This window comes from Gadus morhua, chromosome 1, assembly GCF_902167405.1.
Source record: "Gadus morhua chromosome 1, gadMor3.0, whole genome shotgun sequence".
Taxonomy (NCBI): Eukaryota; Metazoa; Chordata; class Actinopteri; order Gadiformes; family Gadidae; genus Gadus; species Gadus morhua.
In genome coordinates, this window is record NC_044048.1 from 11,561,785 (window position 1) to 11,582,809 (window position 21,025).

The window sequence follows — 21,025 nt, forward strand, 5'->3', positions numbered from 1 at the left end:
GTAGGTCCCGCCCACGAGATTCAGCTCAACAGCAAGCAAAGCTTTTGGATTCGCAAGCAAAACTTTAGGATTCGCAAACAAAGCTTTTTGATTCGCAAACAAAACTTTTGGATTCGCAAACAAAACTTTTGGATTTGCAAACAAAACTTTTGGGTTTGCAAACAAAACTTTTGGATTCCCATTAATATTTTTTTTATCACATTAATTTATCTTGCAATAAAACATTTTTTGATTGCAGTGTTGATAGTTTTGCTCTCAAATCTATTTTTTGATTGCAGTGTGGAAAGCTTTGCTCTCAAACCTATTTTTTGATTGCAGTGTGGAAAGTTTTGCTCTCAAACCTATTATTTTTGATTGCATAATAAAGACACAAATCTACCTCCATAGATGTGCATCTACAAGACATGCCTATAATTATGTTACCAACTTTGGAACTGTGACTTATATTGGCGTAGTATTTCCAATGCCAGCATTTATTAATATTATGATTACAGTAATGATAATAATAATAATAATAATAATACAAATAATAAGGCTCTCATGTAAGCGTATATATTTAACAGTTGCTTTACGGAGGTGCCGATCCCTAAGGGCCACACAGGGTATGCAACCGCAAGGTACTGGCCTTCCTTGACCACAGCATGTCCTGGTACTGATGAGAAACATTTGCCAATTTATCTTTCCTATATATTCCTTTTTTTTATAGAACATTTTTATTGAAGAAAAACTCCTGTAAATAGCGTCTTCTCTTTTAATAATACCTCTTATATACCTGTACTCACAAACAGGCACTTTGGGCCCATTCAGACCCCTCTGCATAAATCTATTCTGTAACCCCCCCCCAGCCAGGGTGCTGAGCCAACATTCGAGTCGCCGACTTGTAAAACAGGAAAAGGAGGCCTGCCTTAACTAGTCATGGAGCAGTGTCAAGTTATGTTCTATAAATGTTTTTTCAATATACCATATATTTTCTAACCCAGCAATCAGTCAGTGATTTTTGCCTGGACAACCTCACCATACACATTGGAAGGACCCCGGTTTTTAGTAATTTTGCATTTAAGATCTTTGATTGAACACCTATAGTGCTGTACCATTCCCTTCCATGTCCATGTCCTGTTGCTCTATGCAAAAGACAAATTACCCTAACCCCAAAATGCACAATCTGGTTTATAATTAACCATTCACTAACCACTACTACTACCTATAAATCAATTAAAATATTTTTTTGTCATTGTTACAATTGATATGATCAGATAATCTTACTATAAGCACTTGAGTGTGGGTGTGTGGACACAGGGGACAGTGTGACAAATGGTCCTTGTAATCAGTTTAACTGTGGTACATACTTGAATGAAGAACTTCCTGATAATGTATTATACACATGACGAATCAATGCCTTTACCTATCTCGGCTAGTAAGGCTAGTAATATAATGTATGCTGTGTACACCACAACAGTGCCTACCTGTGGAACATTGAAGCACCAATGTAATATCTCTTTAACCCTTCGCTCCTTAATGATTATGTTTATTGTCGTCATTTAATTAATTGGTTATGACCGCTGACTGTTGGCCTTGTGACGATTCCGTCCATCTTCCCTTTTTTTTATTTGAACCAAAGACATATTCGGTATAATTTACATACAAACTGAGCTCTGTAAATCCAGTGTTCACAAGGCAGAATAAAGTTTATTCTTTAAACATAGTTTTGAGAGTACCCATAGAAAGCTTTATGTGAATGTATTAATCAACAGCGGCCACATCTTTCCCGAACCATGAGAAATATGTGCTGTCATTGTGCCCTCTTGTGGCGAGGGATGACCTCTACATTAGGAATGTAATTTCAATTATACCCAAATCATTTCCCCTCCTGCACTTCCACAATGCTCAGTAGAACTCTTTGTACGCTTTCAAAGAACGACAAAACGATTACCAAGCCCAAACTCCAAGGCTGATCTGATTTACATTCGTTACCCATCTTCTTTGCCATATCTCAAGTGGTCACTGAATGACATTCCTTTTATATCGTGACATATTGGGACACTTTAAACTAGTTCAGTTTCTTTCGTTAAGGTTTTCTGATTACATGATGTTTTAAGAAACAGTATGGCCAGGCTGTGTATTAAAGTGTTGCATGTCTCAAATACTTTTACAAAAGGTGCCGGGTTATTCAGATTACCTAATTATCTGAACTTTAATATTAGGCTTTTTTCTATTGTTAAAACTACTGTTTATTATTAAAGGTTTGTGGCTCTCAGCCTTTGTTTCATACATGAGGAAAGACCATTTGTTTAACAAATCAGACATTTTGTTGGTCTATTGTTGAAGACTGTGCAATCAGCTGCAATAAAGTGGTATTTGACTTGTCCCTTCTTGTGTTCTCCTGTTTTAAGTATCAAACTGCAACTTACTAAAATACTAAGAAGAAAAACTCAGTTAACAACACACTTGATTTTTTCCATCTTTATTCATAAAAAGTACATTGTATGGACAAGTTTAAATCTGAATCTTATGCACTAAATGATCATATATTTCTGATAAAAAAAATGTATACAGTAGAAATTATCAAAATACAATTATATTTGTATCTTTCACCCAAAAACATTGTGTGTAACACTATTAACACCCTTTGTGGGTACTATTCAGCGACAGTACATTTGTTAAAAAGTAATGGTACTTACAGTAGACGAAACCCAGGATGATTTGATGGCCAGATTTCGATGAGTCAATCTCATCCCAAGAAACCTTAGTGTAGGAAACACAGAAGTACTCGTTAACATGACGTTTTATGAAGTTCGATTTTTATGAAGTTTACTTGTCATTAAGGACATTAAACATGTTTGATGTCTGTGACAATACTTTGTGCATTGCACATTTCAGATATATTAGTTAGGCTGTACAGCTGTGTCATAGATGTCTTATTATAAGTGAAACGCCAACGCACATCAATTCCTTAATTCGATATTAGACCAAACCATACCATACCAATCTCTCCTATGTGTTGTGGAAGTTGTGTCCATTTATAGACCTGGACTGCTTTATAAAAAAAGTATCAGTCGGAATATAACTTGTGTGTATTTATTGATCATCACGTCAAGGTTATTAAAAGTATATATATTTTTTATATATCATCAGATATTTGGTATACATTTAATATTTGACTACCAATCAAACCATTGAAACCTAGTTTTCCTACTGTGTGCAGTTTGGTTATAGGACATATTATTCATATCTTGCTCTATGTATGTGATTCTTTGCAGTTATTTGCTTTTGTTAAACTGTTTTGAGATAACTTTGAGGGGTAATTCATTAAAAACCTTACAATTAATGAAAAGATTCTGACCAAATTAGACCAGACGTTATTTTTTTATCTGCAGTTCCCTCCATATCATCAACAGAGCTATGGGTTAGATTACTGTCTAGAGTTTTCAAGCCGAACACTAAATTATACTCCAAATAGCGATGATGTGATAAATCAATGCCTACACATTTGTATCTTGCATTCAACTTTAATGTTCTTATTAATTAATTTGTGTTGTGATTGAAAATAACAAATTATTAAATTATTTATTATTAATTTATTATTATTATAAAGATAGATTTGTGTTCTCCTCGAAGATTCTGTTGTCATCATTTATTTTAATTAGGGCAGTAGCCCTAATTAAAATAGATTTTAATTAATTCATTAATTCGTTTGGCCAAATTTAAAATGTTGTTCTATGGTTATATATTCCATGGTAATAGTGTCATTAGGGTTGTTATTCCATACAATGTGTGGCTCTATGATCATATTTCACATTGTTAGTGTTAATGGGATATTATGTCTCAATGCCGGGAGCATCAGTTTCTGAACAGAAATATCAATGCCCTCAATTTTTATCTAGGGCTCAGGGTTATGCACGTTGAGTTTCATCATTCAATATCCTTAGCCTGGCCAATTAAAAAATAATATATATTGGAATGGCTGGTGTTTATCATGTCAATACAGATGTTTTGTCGATACTGTATACTTACCTGTATGCTGCCTTGGCTCAACGGATACATACCTGCCAGGCAGCGAGCACCAACTGCATACAGCACTAGTGCACAGGCTACTGCTCCACGCTAACTCCCTGCAGTCAGTCGGGAGGAATGCGGCTTGTCGGTTGGTTGACTGGTGATCGATGAGAAACAGGTCCCCTCCTTGTCCTTAAGAGGGCAGCGTTTCTCCTCTGACTTGGCCGTCCTTCTCTTGCTAAGCTTACATGACTAAGAAGAGATGCTGGGGAAAGACTCACTTTGTTAAGTCAAATATTTCAAAAATGGGCTCGGCTAGTTGTAGAAGTTAACAACAGTCGCTATCTGCGCGCCGACAACAATAAAAGTTTCAAACAACATAGCCGATGGATTCCTCCAGGTGGTCTTGGCCGGTTGTTTCTGCTCCCGCGGTCAAACAGGGGATGGAGGTAACTGATGGGGTTCTCTGTGGGCCTTGAGCCCATGATGGGAACCTTGCGCCCAGGGTGGGAGCCTTGCGCCGAGGGTGGGAGCCTTGAGCCCAGGGTGGGAGCCTTGAGCCCAGGGTGGGAGCCTTGAGCCCAGGGTGCGATCCTTGAGCCCAGGGTGCGAGCCTTGAGCCCAGGGTGGGAGCCTTGAGCCCAGGCTGGGAGCCTTGAGCCCAGGGTGGAAGCCTTGAGCCCAGGGTGGGAGCCTTGAGCCCAGGGTGGGAGCCTTGAGCCCAGCGATGGATGATCCTCCCTCCGTCCTTCCAGCAGGGGGTCACGTGGAAGGGGAAACCAACACACGGCGGCAAACGTGAATGTGAAGCAAATACTCCTAGCCGTGGTGCTGGTCTACATCCTCTCCCTTTGAGACATGGGGTCAAATCATGACTTAAAGGAGGACCAGTGCCAGACCCCGGAGCTAGTTCCTGGGAACATTGGTTTAAAATCAGCCCCAGTGGGTTTCAAACAGCCACGGCATGGTATCTCGGAACGCTATGGAAACATCAGGACGTCACTCATGTCTTCCCCAGGGGACCGTGTGTTTCTGTGTGTTTGTTTGCACATGTGTGTGTGTGTGTGTGTGTATGACGGCAGCAAATCATACGACAATGAGGAATGGAGGGCCAGCCGGCGGCTGCAAAACAACAGGACCCTGGCTCCCACGTTTTCAGCATTTCCAGGCATATGTGCGTGACACTGGGTGCCCCGTGCTGCCGTTTCACATAGCAACAGCGGGCATGGTGCAGAGGTAGGCCCGTTCCTCGGCTCCTGAACAAGGCACGGCCCGGCAAAAGGAAGGATGTGGATCACAGGTGATTCTCTGCTTAGTAACTTGAGGATCAGCAAAAGGCCTCTAAAGATACCAGCGCTCCTCACACGAAACAAGGGGACGCTCCTTTCTTTTCGTTAACAAAATCATAAAACGGCGGTCTCCCCTTTGTCTCGCGTGGCCAAACAACAATTCAAGATACAACTCCTTCGAAACACAATTAAGCATGGGGCAGCCCGTTTCTTCAAACTCACTTCCAACGGAAGAAACAGCGTTTTCCTTTCAAATGAAACAATTTATTTCATACTCGGGTCACGCAAGTGCACAGAAGACCTTGAGGGTATTTTTCGCCAAACAGCTTCGCACGGGATGTGCCGATTCTCCGTTTCCCCCCACATCAAATGACGGGTACATTTTGTCATTTTTTCCATTTTTAAACAGAAGTCATGGCGAGTGCAGATAGGCTGCACATCCTAATAGCTGCCTCGACAGTGGAGACTCACAACATACTTGGGCTGGTTCCGTCATAGCCATGGTGCTCAACAACCTCAGGCCGCTGAATTCTCTGCTGGTCCAAACTTGACATGTTCACAGATACAACCATTGATTTACACATCTTTTTTTTTTTTCTCAGTACATACTAATCCAAACTTAATTTATAAAACTACAAATCAGCGTGGGTTAATATTTTATGACAGAGTGGCATTAACATAATACTATGTAGGCTTTGTAATGTTAAAATCGTTAAACATTTTTTTGCAATAGAACTCGGCTAAAAGCTCTAAACGTGAAGCTGCTAACGGTTTAAATAGCTTCAAACGGTTTGAATTTAACCAAGCCCGTTTTATAAATAAATAAGCGTGGATTGAGTCATACAAATGATAACCGATATGTATACTCATATTCTTGGTAGACCTACTAGCTTCAGAGTGAGAAAAACATCAGAGATTGGTTCATGTCAACACAAAAGTCTTAGTCTAACTATTTTTTATCCAAACTATTGGAATCGGTCTTCGTAGGTCACATTACACAATAGTCATTGCATGGACAGGGATGCGCAAAATAAAATACACCATTAAAAGCAAGGAAATTAAAAAAATCCTTATGGGTTAAGGGCTCATCTTTGGACAATAATCTATAAATATTTTGCATGCCAGATTAGGAGAAATAGTTATCCCAATAAAAAATATATTATGGTAAATTAAGTGACTAAAATGCCACTAGCCCTATACTGAATAAAGTTTCATTCACTTCCAAACAATAGTAATATAACTCAACACTTATTGTCACCAACAGAATACAGCACATGAACAAATGTTGTTTATATCAAAAGTAGTTTTTCTCTTTACCTGTCCAAATATTACAAGATGTGTTCATTTAGAATCGCTGCAGTCTATCCGCACCCATCTTAACAGAAGTATAATTCACCTTCAATTTCCTCCATCACGTGATGTGTTTGGCTTAGGGGAATATACTACGCATTCATGATTGCATGGAGCATAATTTCTTCCTCCAAGATTATCAAACCTCATTATCGTAGATCGTTGACACTAGAGTTGCATTAACAAATTATGCCAAATAACTTTGGCAGATCAACCCAAATGCCACTAGATGTCAAAATGAAGGACTTCTAACTCTACCGAGGTTTCAAGTCTGGTTAAATTCTCAATATGTTCATTGATTGGGATTTATAGTATTCATATGTATGCTTTACATAAACAACCCTTTGAGGGCCTGAAGAATGGCTTAAAGTAAAACACTTGAAGAACAAACATTCCATTAATTGTATGAGGGTAAAGGTTTGTGTTTTTGTCTTTTCACTTTAGTGGAACATATAGCTACACAGGTACACAGTAAGGGCCCAGTGACGGCCCCCCTAATGCAGAACACACAGCATGCAACAGCTACGGACAGAGCTTTTTTTTTTTTTTACATTTTTGGGATTTTGTGTGTTCTGACATTTTAAAGGTTTCGCTTTCTAAGAGGCTCCGCGGACTACAATCATGACCAGGTAGTCCTCCTCAGTTTTAGCCAGCGCTTTGGCGGAGGAATCTAAGAACTGCTGGGAGAAATCACAGGGCGGGAAAGCGTGAAGCACCCCCGCGTTGTCCTTATCTCTGCTGCCCCCAACCGGCAGGCTGATCACCCCCGCCGCCTGCTTTTGCTTAAGGTAGGACACCAGGTTGCGCAGGGGCCGCTGCGTGGAGGCGGCCCCGTCTGGCGTCGTCTCCTCCACGGCCCCCGGGACGGCCAGCAGGATGGCGTAGCCGCCGGGGCCCGCCACCTTGATGCGGCGAGCCACCTCGTCCAGCTTGGGCTGGTCCAGGCGCAGGCGCTGGGTGATCTTCAGCTCGCTCACCTGCCTCCCGGTCTGGCCGTCGATGAGCAGGTCGCTGGCCACGCTGTGGTCCCCCTCCAGCAGGTGCATGTTGGCCGGGAAGTTGCTGTTCTTCAGCAGCAGCATGCCGTGCCAGGCCATGGCCAGCCGGCAGCCCTCCTGCTTGGCGAGCCCTCCCCTGGAGCTGCTCTCGGCGCGCTCCCGCTTGGCCGGCGCTTTGCCCCCGCCGCCGCCGTCGCCGCCCGCCTTTCGCTTGCGTTCTCCCAGGACGAGGAGGCCGCCGCCCGGTGGCCCTCGGTCCGAGAGGCCCTGGTTCTTAAGCCTCCTCTCCACGCCGCTTCCGCCGCCTCCGCCGCCACGCTCCGGGCCGCCGTGGCACTCCCTGCCCGGGGACGGCCTCTCGCCCCTCAGGGGCCGCTCCGAGTCGCTGAAGCGCCCGCCGTCTCTGCTGCTGCCGCCGGGGCTGCCGTCGGGGGAGGGGCGGCGCCGCCGGGCCTGCCGCTCGGTGCTGTCGGGGGAGCAGTCCAGGTGGCGGCCGTCCTCGACCGGGCGCCGCTTGCGTGCGGGGTCCCGGCCCTGCAGTTCGCATTCCAGGGGCCAGGGCTCTCTGGGCCGCCGGTCCCGCTCCAGGTGCTCCAGGGCGTCGAACGGCAAAGCCCGCACGCGCTCGCGCATGGCGGGGTTGGCCCACTCGGCTCGGGAAAGAGCTCTCTCTCCCGGAAGTGCAGGGGCGGTGGAGTCCTCTCCCTGACCCTCAGGGGCTCCGGGGTGGCGCGGTGAACAAACTGCTCCGCCACCAGGTCGAACGGCGGCAGCGGCAGGGCTGAAGGAACTGCTGCTGGTACCGGTGCTCCGTGTCGGCAAAGTCCACACGTAGCCTCCTCTCTGGCCCCCCCAGAGGGAAGCCACGCATGTGGGTGCAGGCCGCCTGCGCCGCGTCCAGGCTTTCGTACTGGATGTAGGCCCAGGTGTCCCCCCTTGCGGTAGTCGATTGTCCTTATGGTGCCGAAGCGGTCAAAACTCTCTCGCTAGTGCAGCCAGGGGGACCCAGGGGCCGAGACCCCCCACCCAAAGGCGCGTGGTGGGCGTGGCTTTGCCGTAGCCTATCTTTATGGGATTGCGGCCGACTATTTTGCCAGACATGCTCAGTTTGGCACGGTGGGCCATGTCAAGATTTTCAAATTTCAGAAATCCATACGTACTGGTCTGTCCCCGCGTGGGTCTCTTGATGTCCACTTCTGTTATGACGCCGAAACGGTCAAAGGCTCTCCGTAGATCGGTCTCTGTAACCGTTATGTCCAAGTTACCAAGAAACAACGTCCTGTTTGCCCTTTGGTCATCTTCTGGAGAAATAAAATCCTCCTCTCGAAAAGCCGCTCTCTCCGCTATGAAGGCTGGTCGTGCCCTGGCCTCGAAGAGGGCAAACTCCCTCTCTCGCTCTAGGTCTCTGGCCAGGACAGGGGGTGGTGGAGGAGGAGGAAGTCTTCCTAAGGCCAGCTGTTGGAGCCTGTAGTCTCTATATCCAAGCCCAGTTGGAGAGAGAGGCCTCTGTGTATGCAAGTGTCTATGGCCTGGGGCTGCACCATATGGGTCTCTCTCGACGGGAGAGCGACTTCTCCTCCTGTTAATATACACCGCTTCAATTTTCAGCGGTCGGTCGTACAGCACCAGTCTTCCTCTCGCATGCTTAGCAGCCCGGGCGTCCTCGGGCTTTCTGAAGTTCACAAACGCAATCCGTTCGTCGTTGCTGCGGCTTATTTTGACACTCACGTCGCCAAATTTTTTGAATTCGTGAAAAAGCCCGTCTTCTATGTCCTCGTCGCTCAACTGGGTGCCCAGCTCGCTGATTTTCAGGGTTTTGTACTCACTTTCCGCGGTGGGCAACGGAGCCCGCGGTTCTAGCCGTGAGTTAGTCCTCTGTGCCGCTAAATCCAGTGTCATGTTAAGGCTGTGGCTCTTACCGAGGGAGCTGGCGGCGACAGCCTGGTAGCTGTGGTTGTTACCAGCCCGACCATGTCCGTCGAAATCCCGTTCCCTTTTCTCGCCGAGCAAACTCCTTCGTGTGGAACCACCTTCACTTTTGACCGAGCTGTTTCCATTATTACTTCCACTGGAGATGGAGATAGCACCCATTTTCTTGCTGGCTGGGTGGCATCCTCCCCTGTCTCGGATGTCGTCCAAGGCCCGTGATCGTTTTTTAATCGGCGATCGTTCTTTACCTTTCATTTCACCCCACGCGGACCGTAACCCTTACAACAATCAAGGTTTTCTTGATAATATTTTTGCTGATTATTTAATTAATTATTGGGAAATAAGTAGAAATGTATTCAGTGACCCTGCGGCAAAATAACAACATTCGCCATTTTGTCCAGAATGGCATTATCCCCGCCCCCTCTATCGGATTGGATTGGACGGGAATGTGGGCGGTCTACTTTGCCTTCTATGTCAATCATGCAGTTATTTTTTACCATTTCTATTAAATTATATTTCACATCTTAAATACAATGAAAAAAAATACAATTGATTAAGACACAGAAGCAAGCAAAAAGCGAAATGGTGGAAATAAAGACAGTATGTACAATCTACGAATTGGAACCCACAAGGTGGCAGTATTTAACCAAATCGAAGTTAGTTTTATCGTTTATAAAATTGCTCTATTTTATTAAAATATCTCTATCTACTGACACATTATTACCGTCATGAGTCACACCTGCTTTTATTTTTCATATATGCCTCGCTTATGTGATAGTAAATGACAATTTAAAGAACCAATTTCAAGCGTCTGTGAATTGTTAAGTAGACCAAAATAGTTTTCTTAGCACAAATTCGATTTTAGACACACAGCCACTGATCTTTTTAACAAATAGCAGAATTCTTCAGTCGCCTATATTATTTATCATTGTTTCATAACATAATTTACCCCTGATAAAGGAACCAATCTTTTCGTATACCGAAGTGAATAAGTCATAAAAAGTTTTTTCCCACGAAGGGAGAGGTCTATGAATACAAACACATCACTTTTTGGAAACACACGAACAGATGTCTATTGTTTTAAAGTTGGATCCTTGTGAGTTAGGCTTATGTCATTCACTTATGTTAATGGTGTTAAGATCTTTTCAGCCAACTACTGCTTACTGTCTTGTACAGTTTGGATCAAAACACCACATTTGTATTGTCTTCTCAGTCCAGGAAAGCCGGCATACAGGCAGAGTGTGTGTGAGTGTGTGAGAGAGAGCCTGTGTGTGTGTGTGTGTGTGTGTGTGTGTGTGTGTGTGTGTGTGTGTGTGTGTGTGTGTGTGTGTGTGTGTGTGTGTGGTGTAGGCGTGTGTAGGTGTGTGTGTACGCGTTTGTGCGCGTGCATGTATGTGTGTTTACCGGAATGTATAAAGTGTTTCCTCACATCTTTAGGGGAAGAAAATCCTTTTTCCTCCTAATAACAATCACTCTGACGGTGTTGCTTGTTTTTGTCCACACTAAATGCTACAATCATTATTAAACTGCATTATAGTGCAGTGGATATACTGTATGTTACTGTAATCTAAAGTCCATAACTCATTTGGTCAAAGGGCTCCAGCTTTGGGTTAGGATAAATCTTGCCTGGATCAAAGCAGTGCAATAACCCAAGGCTGTGTTCGCAGACTGCTTTCAGATTTTAATGAGCATTGAATCATATTTAAGGGTTATGACCACCTTAATGATGCAAATAGTTTACAGACCCCAGGAAATCTCCTCGCAAGATGGCCCTGCAGGAGGTAATGGAGCGATCTCAAGAGAGAGGTGAGAGAGAGAGAGAGAGATGACGATGAAGAGATGAAGAGAGGAGAAGAGAGAGAGAGAGAGAGAGAGAGAGACACACCCACACACACAAACCACACACTGACACACACAAAACACACACACACAATCACACACACACACACACACACACACACACACACACACACACACACACACACACACACACACACACACACACACACACACACACACACACACACACACACACACACACACACACACACACACACAGGTAAGCATGTAATATAGGCTGATTAATAGATAACACCCAGACAAATATTGAGTTCAAATAAAAGTACCAGTTTCAATATTTTAAACTTAAAAACTAAATGATTTGAAACTATTTGTACCACATCTTGTTAGAATCCTAAACGATACTTAGTCAAATTATATATTGACCATATCTTTTGCTATCAATGCTTGTTTTACATGAACAGAAGCTTCAGGTTCACAATCTTAGAGAATACATTTTTCCACCGTCGTCACCTAACTGTGTTTTGATTATTTGTATGATGTCTGAATGAATAGTAGTAATCAACCAATAATCTGCCCTGATCTAAGAAACAAATATTATCATCGGCTTTGTCAGCTCTCTTCTTCAAGAGGGGGTCGTATTCTGGGTTCCCTATCCATTTGGACAGAGTGACTTATCTCCTCCACTTAATCTTGGACTCCAGCAGCACTGGGGCCCACGTCGTGTCAGCAGTGGCCTCTCTATCTCTCATAGCCGGGCAGGAATTTGAACCAGTGGATGTAGAAAGTGTTCCTGACGGGATTGTTCACATCCTCTATTGGAACCACATGTGAGCCAGCGCCTCCCTTCACCCCCAGCAGCACACTCCCTGGAAGGGTGCTGGCAGCTCCCCCCGGACTCAGCACACACAGCTGTCATGGTGAACCGAGGGAGAACGACACACCAACCACCACCACCACCATCGCCACCACACAGGGCTTTATAATCCCAGAGAACGCTTACCTTTTTCCACCGTTTGCCGATTACATGTCTGAAACGGATACTAGCGCTTATTTACTATAATTGAGAGTGGATAGTTTGCAGCTGCACATGTCACCATTAAATTCATATTATACATTTATCTTTTTGAATAGTTCATATATTTTTTAATTATTCTTTAATGCACGTATTTATGTTTTTATGAATTTCTAAATCTGAATGAATTATTTGTAAATATGTCCTCATGATAGCAGGCCCGCTGCGCTGGGTTGATCCGTGTTGCCAGATGTGACCTGGGAGTTTGAGCAGGACTTTGATGGAGAGGAGAATGTGCTGCTTCATCATCGACAGTGGACGCCGGTCGCTCCGTTGGTTTTTCATTAATGGAGCTGCCACTTTGTTCTGATACATGACGTGCCACCTGAGGGCCTCCTGATGTGAAGGAACATACAGGCCTTTGTGTAAAGCCCTCCCCCACACTTCGCATTTCACAAACACACACACACACACACACACACACACACACACACACACACACACACACACACACACACACACACACACACACACACACACACACACACACACACAATCATATATACATACACACATACACACACAGACGTATAGATGTATATACACAGAGACACACAATAATACATACATACACAAATACACACGCACAAACATTTATACATGCAAACACACAAACCCAGACTTATACATATATACAAACACACACGCACACACACATATGCACATACTGTTTATACAAATCCCACACACACTGATACACAAACACACTGATACATACAAACACACATGCAAACATACACACACACACACACACACACACACACACACACACACACACACACACACACACAAACAAACAACACACACAGCTTACCAATAACCACAGTTGCCTCACAACAAAAGTTGTTTCCTCACAAGTTGAAAAGTTGGCAGTTTTTTTGTGAATAATGGAGTCTTTTCAAACACATGAAATGTTTATGTATATATTGTGACAATATGTATCAATCCTTTATTTCACAACACATTATAAAGTACAACAAACATTTATTCATGGGTATACTGATAATAAACAATTGTAAATGTTTAAATAGCACCCTGTGCTCTATTTGGAATCAGCAAGGAATGGCAAATCTGGGTAAAAACAAAATAAAAGTTTAAATGAAATTCCTTGAAAACAATGTCTTCCATGTTCAAACAAAAACAGCTGTAATGTCCAAAGAGTGATGGTCTCATCGTGGTTAAAGGTCCCGTGGCTAACATTTATGCTACAATGGAGAGGAAAAGAGAAATTCTATCCGAGTACCACTTTGACCTGTACACTGATTGGTTATGAATGTGAATGAACTTGAATGGCTATGGACGCTTGGGTTGAGAGGGGCTTAGTCACGGCGTGAAAGACACCTGGCACTGTGGTTGTCATGTGGGCCAGGAGATCAGGCTACCTGGCTCCTTGGCCTTCATGCGCAGGGCCACCAGGCCAGTGGGCTTGTACTCCATCTCGGGGCCTGGCTCAAAGCCAGGGGGGCCCAGGCCCCCGGGGAAGCTGTGGAGCGAGTAGAGGCCGTTGATGCCCGGGTGGTGTGGGGGGTGGTGGTGGTGGTGGGGGTGGTGGTGGTGGTGGTGGGGTGGTGTGTGTGGGGGGTGGCCGGGAGACGCCGGCATGCCCATGAAGCCGGGCAGGTTGCCATGGGGATGGGAGTAGGGGCTCATGCAGGACGAGGCCATGGACTCGGCGCCCAGGACGCACCCCCCGTTTGGGACCCCGCCCCCCGTGGACGGGACGCCTGGCCATAGGTTGCTCTGCATCTGTGCGCGGGACGGGACAGGGTGAGCAGGACGTCACCAACGACAAAAACATCAGTTACATCACAGAGCATAGGAGAAGATGATATCTATCTCTGTACATGGGTCTCAGAATGAACCTGGTATATGTTCACCTCTTGGTCCGTTTGTAACAGTATGTGTTACTTTGTGTTTGAGTGTGTACCTGGTATGTATCAGTATGTACCACTGTGTACAAAAATGTGTTATCATGTTTCTGTATGTACCCTTATGTTTCAGAATGTAGTATTTCCCTCAATATCAGTATGTACCTGTTATATATCACTAGTAACAGTATTTACTAGAGCTGTCAGTTAAACGCGTTATTAACGGCGTTAACGCAAACCACTTTTAACGGCGTTAATATGACCACTTTTTTGGGCTCAAAACAAAGAGGCAGTAGCCTGACTGCTATGTTCAAGGCATATCTTTGTATGCTCATCGTTTAATTGCATTATAGGCTTTTTTTTTTGTACCGTCCTGTTTTGATCAGTATATGCCAATGTTGTTATCAATAAAAAAACATTTGCACAAGGCAAGCCGATGCACTTCTCCATGTTGATAAGAGCATTAAAATGAGAAAAATGTATGGGACAAAGAATTCAAGGGATATTTAGCATAGAATTTTTTTTTAAGATTAATCGTGAGTTAACTATGGCATTAATGCGATTAATCGTGATTAAATATTTTAATCACTTGACAGCCCTAGTATTTACCATATGTGTATGTACCAATATGTGTCCGTTTGTGTCAGTATGTACCTGGTATATTTCAGCCTGTATCAGTATGTGTCAGTTGTCAACCTGTTTCAATGCATGTCAGTACGTCTCAGTGTGTACCCGTACGAACCAATATCTGTCAGTACGGTGTCTGTACCTGGTATGTGTCAATGTGTCCATATGTGTCAGTATGTACCAGTATCTGACAGAACAGAGTATGTGCACATGTCAGTGTGTGTCAGTGTGTACCTGGTATGTACCAGTGTGTCAGTGTGCGTCAGTCTGTACCTGGTATGCGCCAGTGTGTCAGTGTGCGTCAGTGTGTACCTGGTATGTGCACATGTCAGTGTGCGTCAGTGTGTACCTCGTATGTGCCAGTGTGTCAGTGTGCGTCAGTTTGTACCTGGTATGTGCCAGTGTGTCAGTGTGCGTCAGTGTGTACCTGGTATGTGCCAGTGTGTCAGTGTGCGTCAGTGTGTACCTGGTATGTGTCATGGCGGGGGAGCAGAGAGATATCGTATGAAGCAGTAAAGTGGTTGCGCACCTCCTGGATCTTTCCGTAGCGCTCTCGTTTCCTCCACTTGGCCCTGCGGTTCTGGAACCACACCTAGCGAGACAAATAGTCCGGTTAACAGGCAGCCTGGCCGTCTGCCCCAGCTCAGAGAGGGCTCCCAGTACCAGGAACCCCCTGGGTCTTACTTGGAAACCATTTGGCAAACTAGTCTACCTGTGTTGTTGAGGTTTTCTAAAGGTCATATGAAGGCAGCGCTATGGAGCTTGGTGTAATTTAATAAGCAGAAAGCTTAGTGTTACAACCGGTGGTCAGGTGATCCCCTGGCGTGTATTACCTGCACTCTGGCCTCGGTGAGCTCGGTCCTCAGGGCCAGCTGTTCCCGGGCGTACACATCTGGGTAGTGGGTCTTCTGGAACACCTTCTCCAGCTCCTCCAGCTGGAAGGTGCTGAAGGTGGTGCGGTTGCGTCGCTTCTTGTTTTTGCCGGATAGGTCAATGGAGTCGGCGATAGAGTCCCCCTGCATGGCGCCGGCTGACTCCTTCAGTTTGGCACAGTAGTCTGAGCCGATCCCGGCATAGCCCATGGTTTTGGGGGAGGTCTTTTCTGTGAGATGCAGGGCATAAAGATATGAAACAGACTTTAGTAAGGCTAAAATAATACTTAACTAATAAAAGATGGTAACAGTTTTAAAAAGTAATACTTTTGTTTAATTGTTATTAATTTACATGATACTAGTTATCTCACTTAATTTGCATTATCACTTTTACTACTATGCAAAATTTATTTGCATTGTTGTAGAGTAAAAATGTGTGAATTACGGTTGATATTATGACTTCAGCCTAGTGTTAAATGAGTTCTCCCGGATGAGACCATAAATTCTCAAATTTAATCACACTTTGATGATTTTTTGAAGAGGGTTTCACAGGCCATGAAGTTAATATTTCCAAGAAATTAAAAATAAACATTGTGGGTTTTCTTAAACGAGGTGTTGGTTTAATGGCATTAGCAACAAGCATAGGATATGACTCAAATCCTTTCATTAAGTATGACTTCTTTTATTTCACAGCTCATAGAGAAGGCCTTGGAATGAAGCCACAAACCGAGTGTTACAAAACAAGTCTAGCAGATACTTAGACTGGCTTTCAAAATTATAAAATGTATCTTTTGGGATCATTACTTCAACACATGCATGCCATCTGGACATTTCAAGTGTCATATGAAAATATTTCTTGGGGTAAATACAACAAATCAAACACGTCCATCAAATATGATTTGTGATCCAGATTTCAGACAACACATGTGACGTGTCTGGCTAAATTGGAATTTAACATTTGGAACTATAGGCTAATAGAGGTTGAGCGGTGTGTGGAGCAGCAACAGGAAATCTAGCATGGAGTATTTTCCTTAATTCTAACAGACCATGAAAAGGGCTGGTCCCCTCCTGCAGTGTTTGGATGTTGATGTCTATGTTCATTACGTCTAACCACCGTACCCCCCTTCACATGCACACATACACGCACACAAACACGAACGCACGTACACACGCAGACTCACACACACACACACACACACACACACACACACACACACACACACACACACACACACACACCACACACACACACACACACACACACACCACACACATGCACACGCAGAGATGCACGCACACGTACGTACGCTCGCACGTGCGCACGAACACACACATGCACGACCACACTCACATCGATCCCGCTGCATGCAATCACAGGGGACAATTCAGATGACTATGCTGTTCATTTAAATATCGATAAAGAGATTTTTTATTGAACCCCTAATTTCTTTGTATCCATTCCAATATGAATCAAACTGGAGGTTGTATGCTTCATTGAGAGTGGCCGACGGCGCTCGCTCTCTCCGTCCAAACCCATGCACTCCCATCCGCTCTCCCTGCTGCCAGTGTAATGCGATAGCAGTGCAAAATGCCCAGTATTTTGGTGTACGGAAGAAGGGAAAGTGCCGGGAGGAATTGGTTGAAGGAAAAAGAAGGAGCGATTCTGGTGCACTGACATCATGGCAAGAATTCCGGCCTCTTTTGTGGCCTCTCGTTTTTGATGAAGAAGTTTCGATTTTTGGACAAGAAGGGTTTCTAAGTGGACTGGCTGTCGGTGAACAAGAGGTAGGCTACGTTGTTGTTGTTGTTGTTGTTGTTGTTGTTTTGATTGTATAATTTTCCCTTTTACTGGTTCTAAATGTTCTATTCGAAAACGCCCACCTTTGAAAATAACAACAAAATCCTAGGTTAATATACCTAAATTAGGTTGACTCTATAGTTTTAAATGGCTTGTGTTAAATTGTAGACCTACAGGAAGGGCAAGAATATAGCTAAATAGTTAAAAAACAATTAAATTATTTAATCATTAATAATAGGCACATTAACACACACACACACACACACACACACTCACACTCACACACACACACACACACACACACACACACACACACACACACACACACACACACACACACACACACACACACACACACACACACACACACACACACACACACACCTTAATTAAACAAAGTCAATCTAGAGGTTATTGAAACATTGACCATTCCAGGGGCATCCAGAGGCCAAATAAACAACCATAAAATAATTTAGGTGTTCTTAAAGAACGAAGGAAACATAAAAAAAAAATAAAAAAAAAATAGTTAGGCCTAATGGAAAGAAAGAAAGCCTAAAATAAAAATAATGAGTACGAAAAAGTTTTTAAAAAGTAATTGTCTGTCTTCAACGATAACCCAATTCATTCTTGTGTATATTTTTCTAAACAGCAGTACACACACCCTGTATCCACAAATAATATCCTTTCCTCTGCTGATTCACATTGAAGATTATTAAGACTAATAAATACTAGAAAACCCATATAGCCCTAAATCCGCATGCTTTGTTTGAAGAATCTCCCCCAGGATATTGAATCAATCAAACACACAATTACATTGATGAAGTCTGATGAAGTGTGAAGGATTTCCATTATGACCGACGGCGAAACACAACTATTACAATGAGGGATTTCATTTTTTTACATTTGCTACAGATGTGTCCAGATGCTACCTTTTTCTGTCATATTTTGCTGCCACCATGAATAAACGGTGTTTAATATGTTTAATAACGGTGTATATTAATCTGCCTTTGTAATAATTGGATGCAGACCTACCGGATACTTACACATTGTACAAGGCATGGTTGACATGTGGTTTAAGTGTTCATTAAATGTCGAGGTTCGAAATAAAGCCATATTATGAACATCATTATGATTGTTATTATTATCATCATCATTCGCATCGTTATTGTTATTATCATTATTATTATTATCATTATTATTATTATTATTATTATTATTATTATTTTAGATGCCTATTTGTTAGATTTAAAATGATTGCCTTATTAACATAGAAGGATCCCTACCTTCGGAGTTGATCTCATAGAACGCCGTCTTCCCACTAATCGCTATCCCCTTTCGGTCTGGATTTATGCTGTCCGAGAACTTGTTGCTGTGTTTGGAAGGCGACGCGCGGTGAGGGTTTGCCGCGGTGGCGCCGTGCGTAAAGTCCGCGGGCGCGTCGCTAAACCTCCCCATGGAGGAACTGTAAAAATCCGCGCGCAGGCTGAGACGATGCGGATGAGGAGCGTGGGACGTCTTCTGAAGCTCATCACAGGGAAGGAAGGAGCTCGAACTGTGCTCGAGTCCCGGGGACGATTCTGGAGTTGTTCTGCTTGCCTGGGAACAGAAAGACAAACAACTTTCTGTCTCCATCTCACGGTCCAGCATCAAGTAATGACCAGGATCCTATAGTGAAGGCGCCTGAGTGAGGGCTCCGCACTGTTTTTTTCGCCCTCTGTTTCATCATGTCAAGTGGGTGGGATTTAGCAGATCAGAAACAAAGACCCGTGAAACTGGGAGTCGAGAGGGTGGTTGGGGTGGGGGGGGGGTGGTTGACAGCAGTCTGATATAATCCGCTAAAAATTCAATCAGGTGTGGTTTGTGTCCATCCAATTAACCATTTAATTCCAATTTTTTACACGGCAATAGTCACAGAAACAATGTTGACAGTGGGGGCGAGAGGCGATTTTGCGCGGGCCAAGAAAAAGGTTTTACGCAACAAAAGATGAGCGAATTATGGTCCGTGTTTCTGATGGCTTATAGGAGATTCAACACGTATAAGTCTGTGTGATGTTTCATTAATATTGTTTTGATAATACAATGGGAGTTTAGCTTATAGCCTCATCATTTTTCCCATTAACTTAGCTCAAATAGGCCTCTAACTTTTGTATTCTTTATGTAAACTGCTCAGTAGAAGATATCGGTATTTATAAAAAAAATATTGCGAGATATAATTGTAATCTTTTAAAAACAGGTCTATAGCTTTTATTTATTTTGTTGCGTTTCAACTATTAAGTACAGACCCGGCTACTTTTAATATAGCCTATCCATATATCGTTTGATCCTTTTTATAATCCTGCGAATTATAATAGGCCTAGGCTACATTCATTCATAATTGAAAAGTCCTAAATGTTTAAACAGTAAGTAGTAGGCTACAGGCTATATGTTTGAATTACGCATCGGAAACAAAATGCGGGTTTAAGGTTTAAGCCCCCTTGTTTGGTGAAACAGGTTTTAAATTATTCGGTATTCTTGGATTAATTTAATAAAAGTACGTTAGTAGCTATTAATTATCCTACATTTCCGAATAATCCAGAAGAGAGATTTTAAGGCGATGAAATGTTACGCCAAGTGACCACAGAAATGAACAAGATCCCAACTGATCGAACAAACATTAAACGTGTGGTGTTTCATTCTTCTTTTTAATGCCAACCAAATTTAGAAAAAACCTCTTCAAAAACATTCACCGCTACATTTCAATTGTAGCTCAACGATGAATGCGTGAATTTATTTAGGTTTAAACAGATTGAAATAAGCGTTTCAAAATAATCGATAGGCTATAACAGTTTATTCAATAAAACTTCTTGACAATCGTGGCTCCACGATTGTAGGGTAAAAAAATCTTCTAGCAGGAATTTTTAGCGATCGATCCGAGCCTATATCTTCCTAAATAAAAGAGGGCTTCTTCGTCTAAAGTAAGAGGCCTATAAATTATAATGCGCTACTGCAAGCCTATCTCGATACGTTGAAATGCATGCGACCTTTATCTTATACTTATACCTAACTTTACTCTTCACCAATGTGTGCGCCGTGCACATCACATATCTTAATACAGTATTTTAATGTAGGCCAACTATTTAATATTGTTATGCATTATTGTTTTTCAAATAAGTATTAGGGAGCTTACCTATTGATTTCTCTATAATTTAGATGTGTAAGTAATTATAAATTTGCACTAAAGTAAATTATATATATATATATATATATATATAATTTACTATTTACTATTTATGATATTTACAAGTTCATCTAATAGCTCTATATATAGAGCTATTAGATGAACTCATTAGTTCTCAGAGGGAGCCTTTAGTCTTTCGGTTTTATAGAGCATTTACAACAAAACACAACCAAATGTATCGTTGTGCATAACTATGCCTACATAATATA

General features: G+C 43.0%; 2 protein-coding genes across 3 annotated transcripts; both read right to left on the reverse strand.

Annotated features, from left to right (window-relative positions):
* Nucleotides 1-5,524: 5,524 nt before the first annotated feature.
* Nucleotides 5,525-9,968, reverse strand: rbm15 (RNA binding motif protein 15). The gene is given in 5 exon segments (XM_030355222.1): nt 5,525-8,283; nt 8,286-8,408; nt 8,411-8,564; nt 8,566-8,607; nt 8,609-9,968. Coding segments are annotated over 5 exon segments (2,580 nt in total). The 5' UTR covers nt 9,815-9,968; the 3' UTR covers nt 5,525-7,228.
* Nucleotides 9,969-13,358: 3,390 nt separating this feature from the next.
* Nucleotides 13,359-19,300, reverse strand: alx3 (ALX homeobox 3). Of its 2 annotated transcripts, none has more exons than XM_030368699.1 (4): nt 18,883-19,300; nt 15,763-16,031; nt 15,459-15,521; nt 13,359-14,180 (listed from the first exon to the last, which is right to left on the reverse strand). In XM_030368699.1, exons 1-4 carry the CDS (start codon nt 19,244-19,246, stop codon nt 13,791-13,793), a joined length of 1,086 nt encoding a protein of 361 aa, XP_030224559.1. In that variant the 5' UTR covers nt 19,247-19,300; the 3' UTR covers nt 13,359-13,790. The 2 variants fall into 2 exon arrangements, with proteins under 2 accessions (XP_030224559.1, XP_030224553.1); XM_030368693.1 differs by having other exon boundaries at nt 15,396-15,521.
* Nucleotides 19,301-21,025: the final 1,725 nt, after the last annotated feature.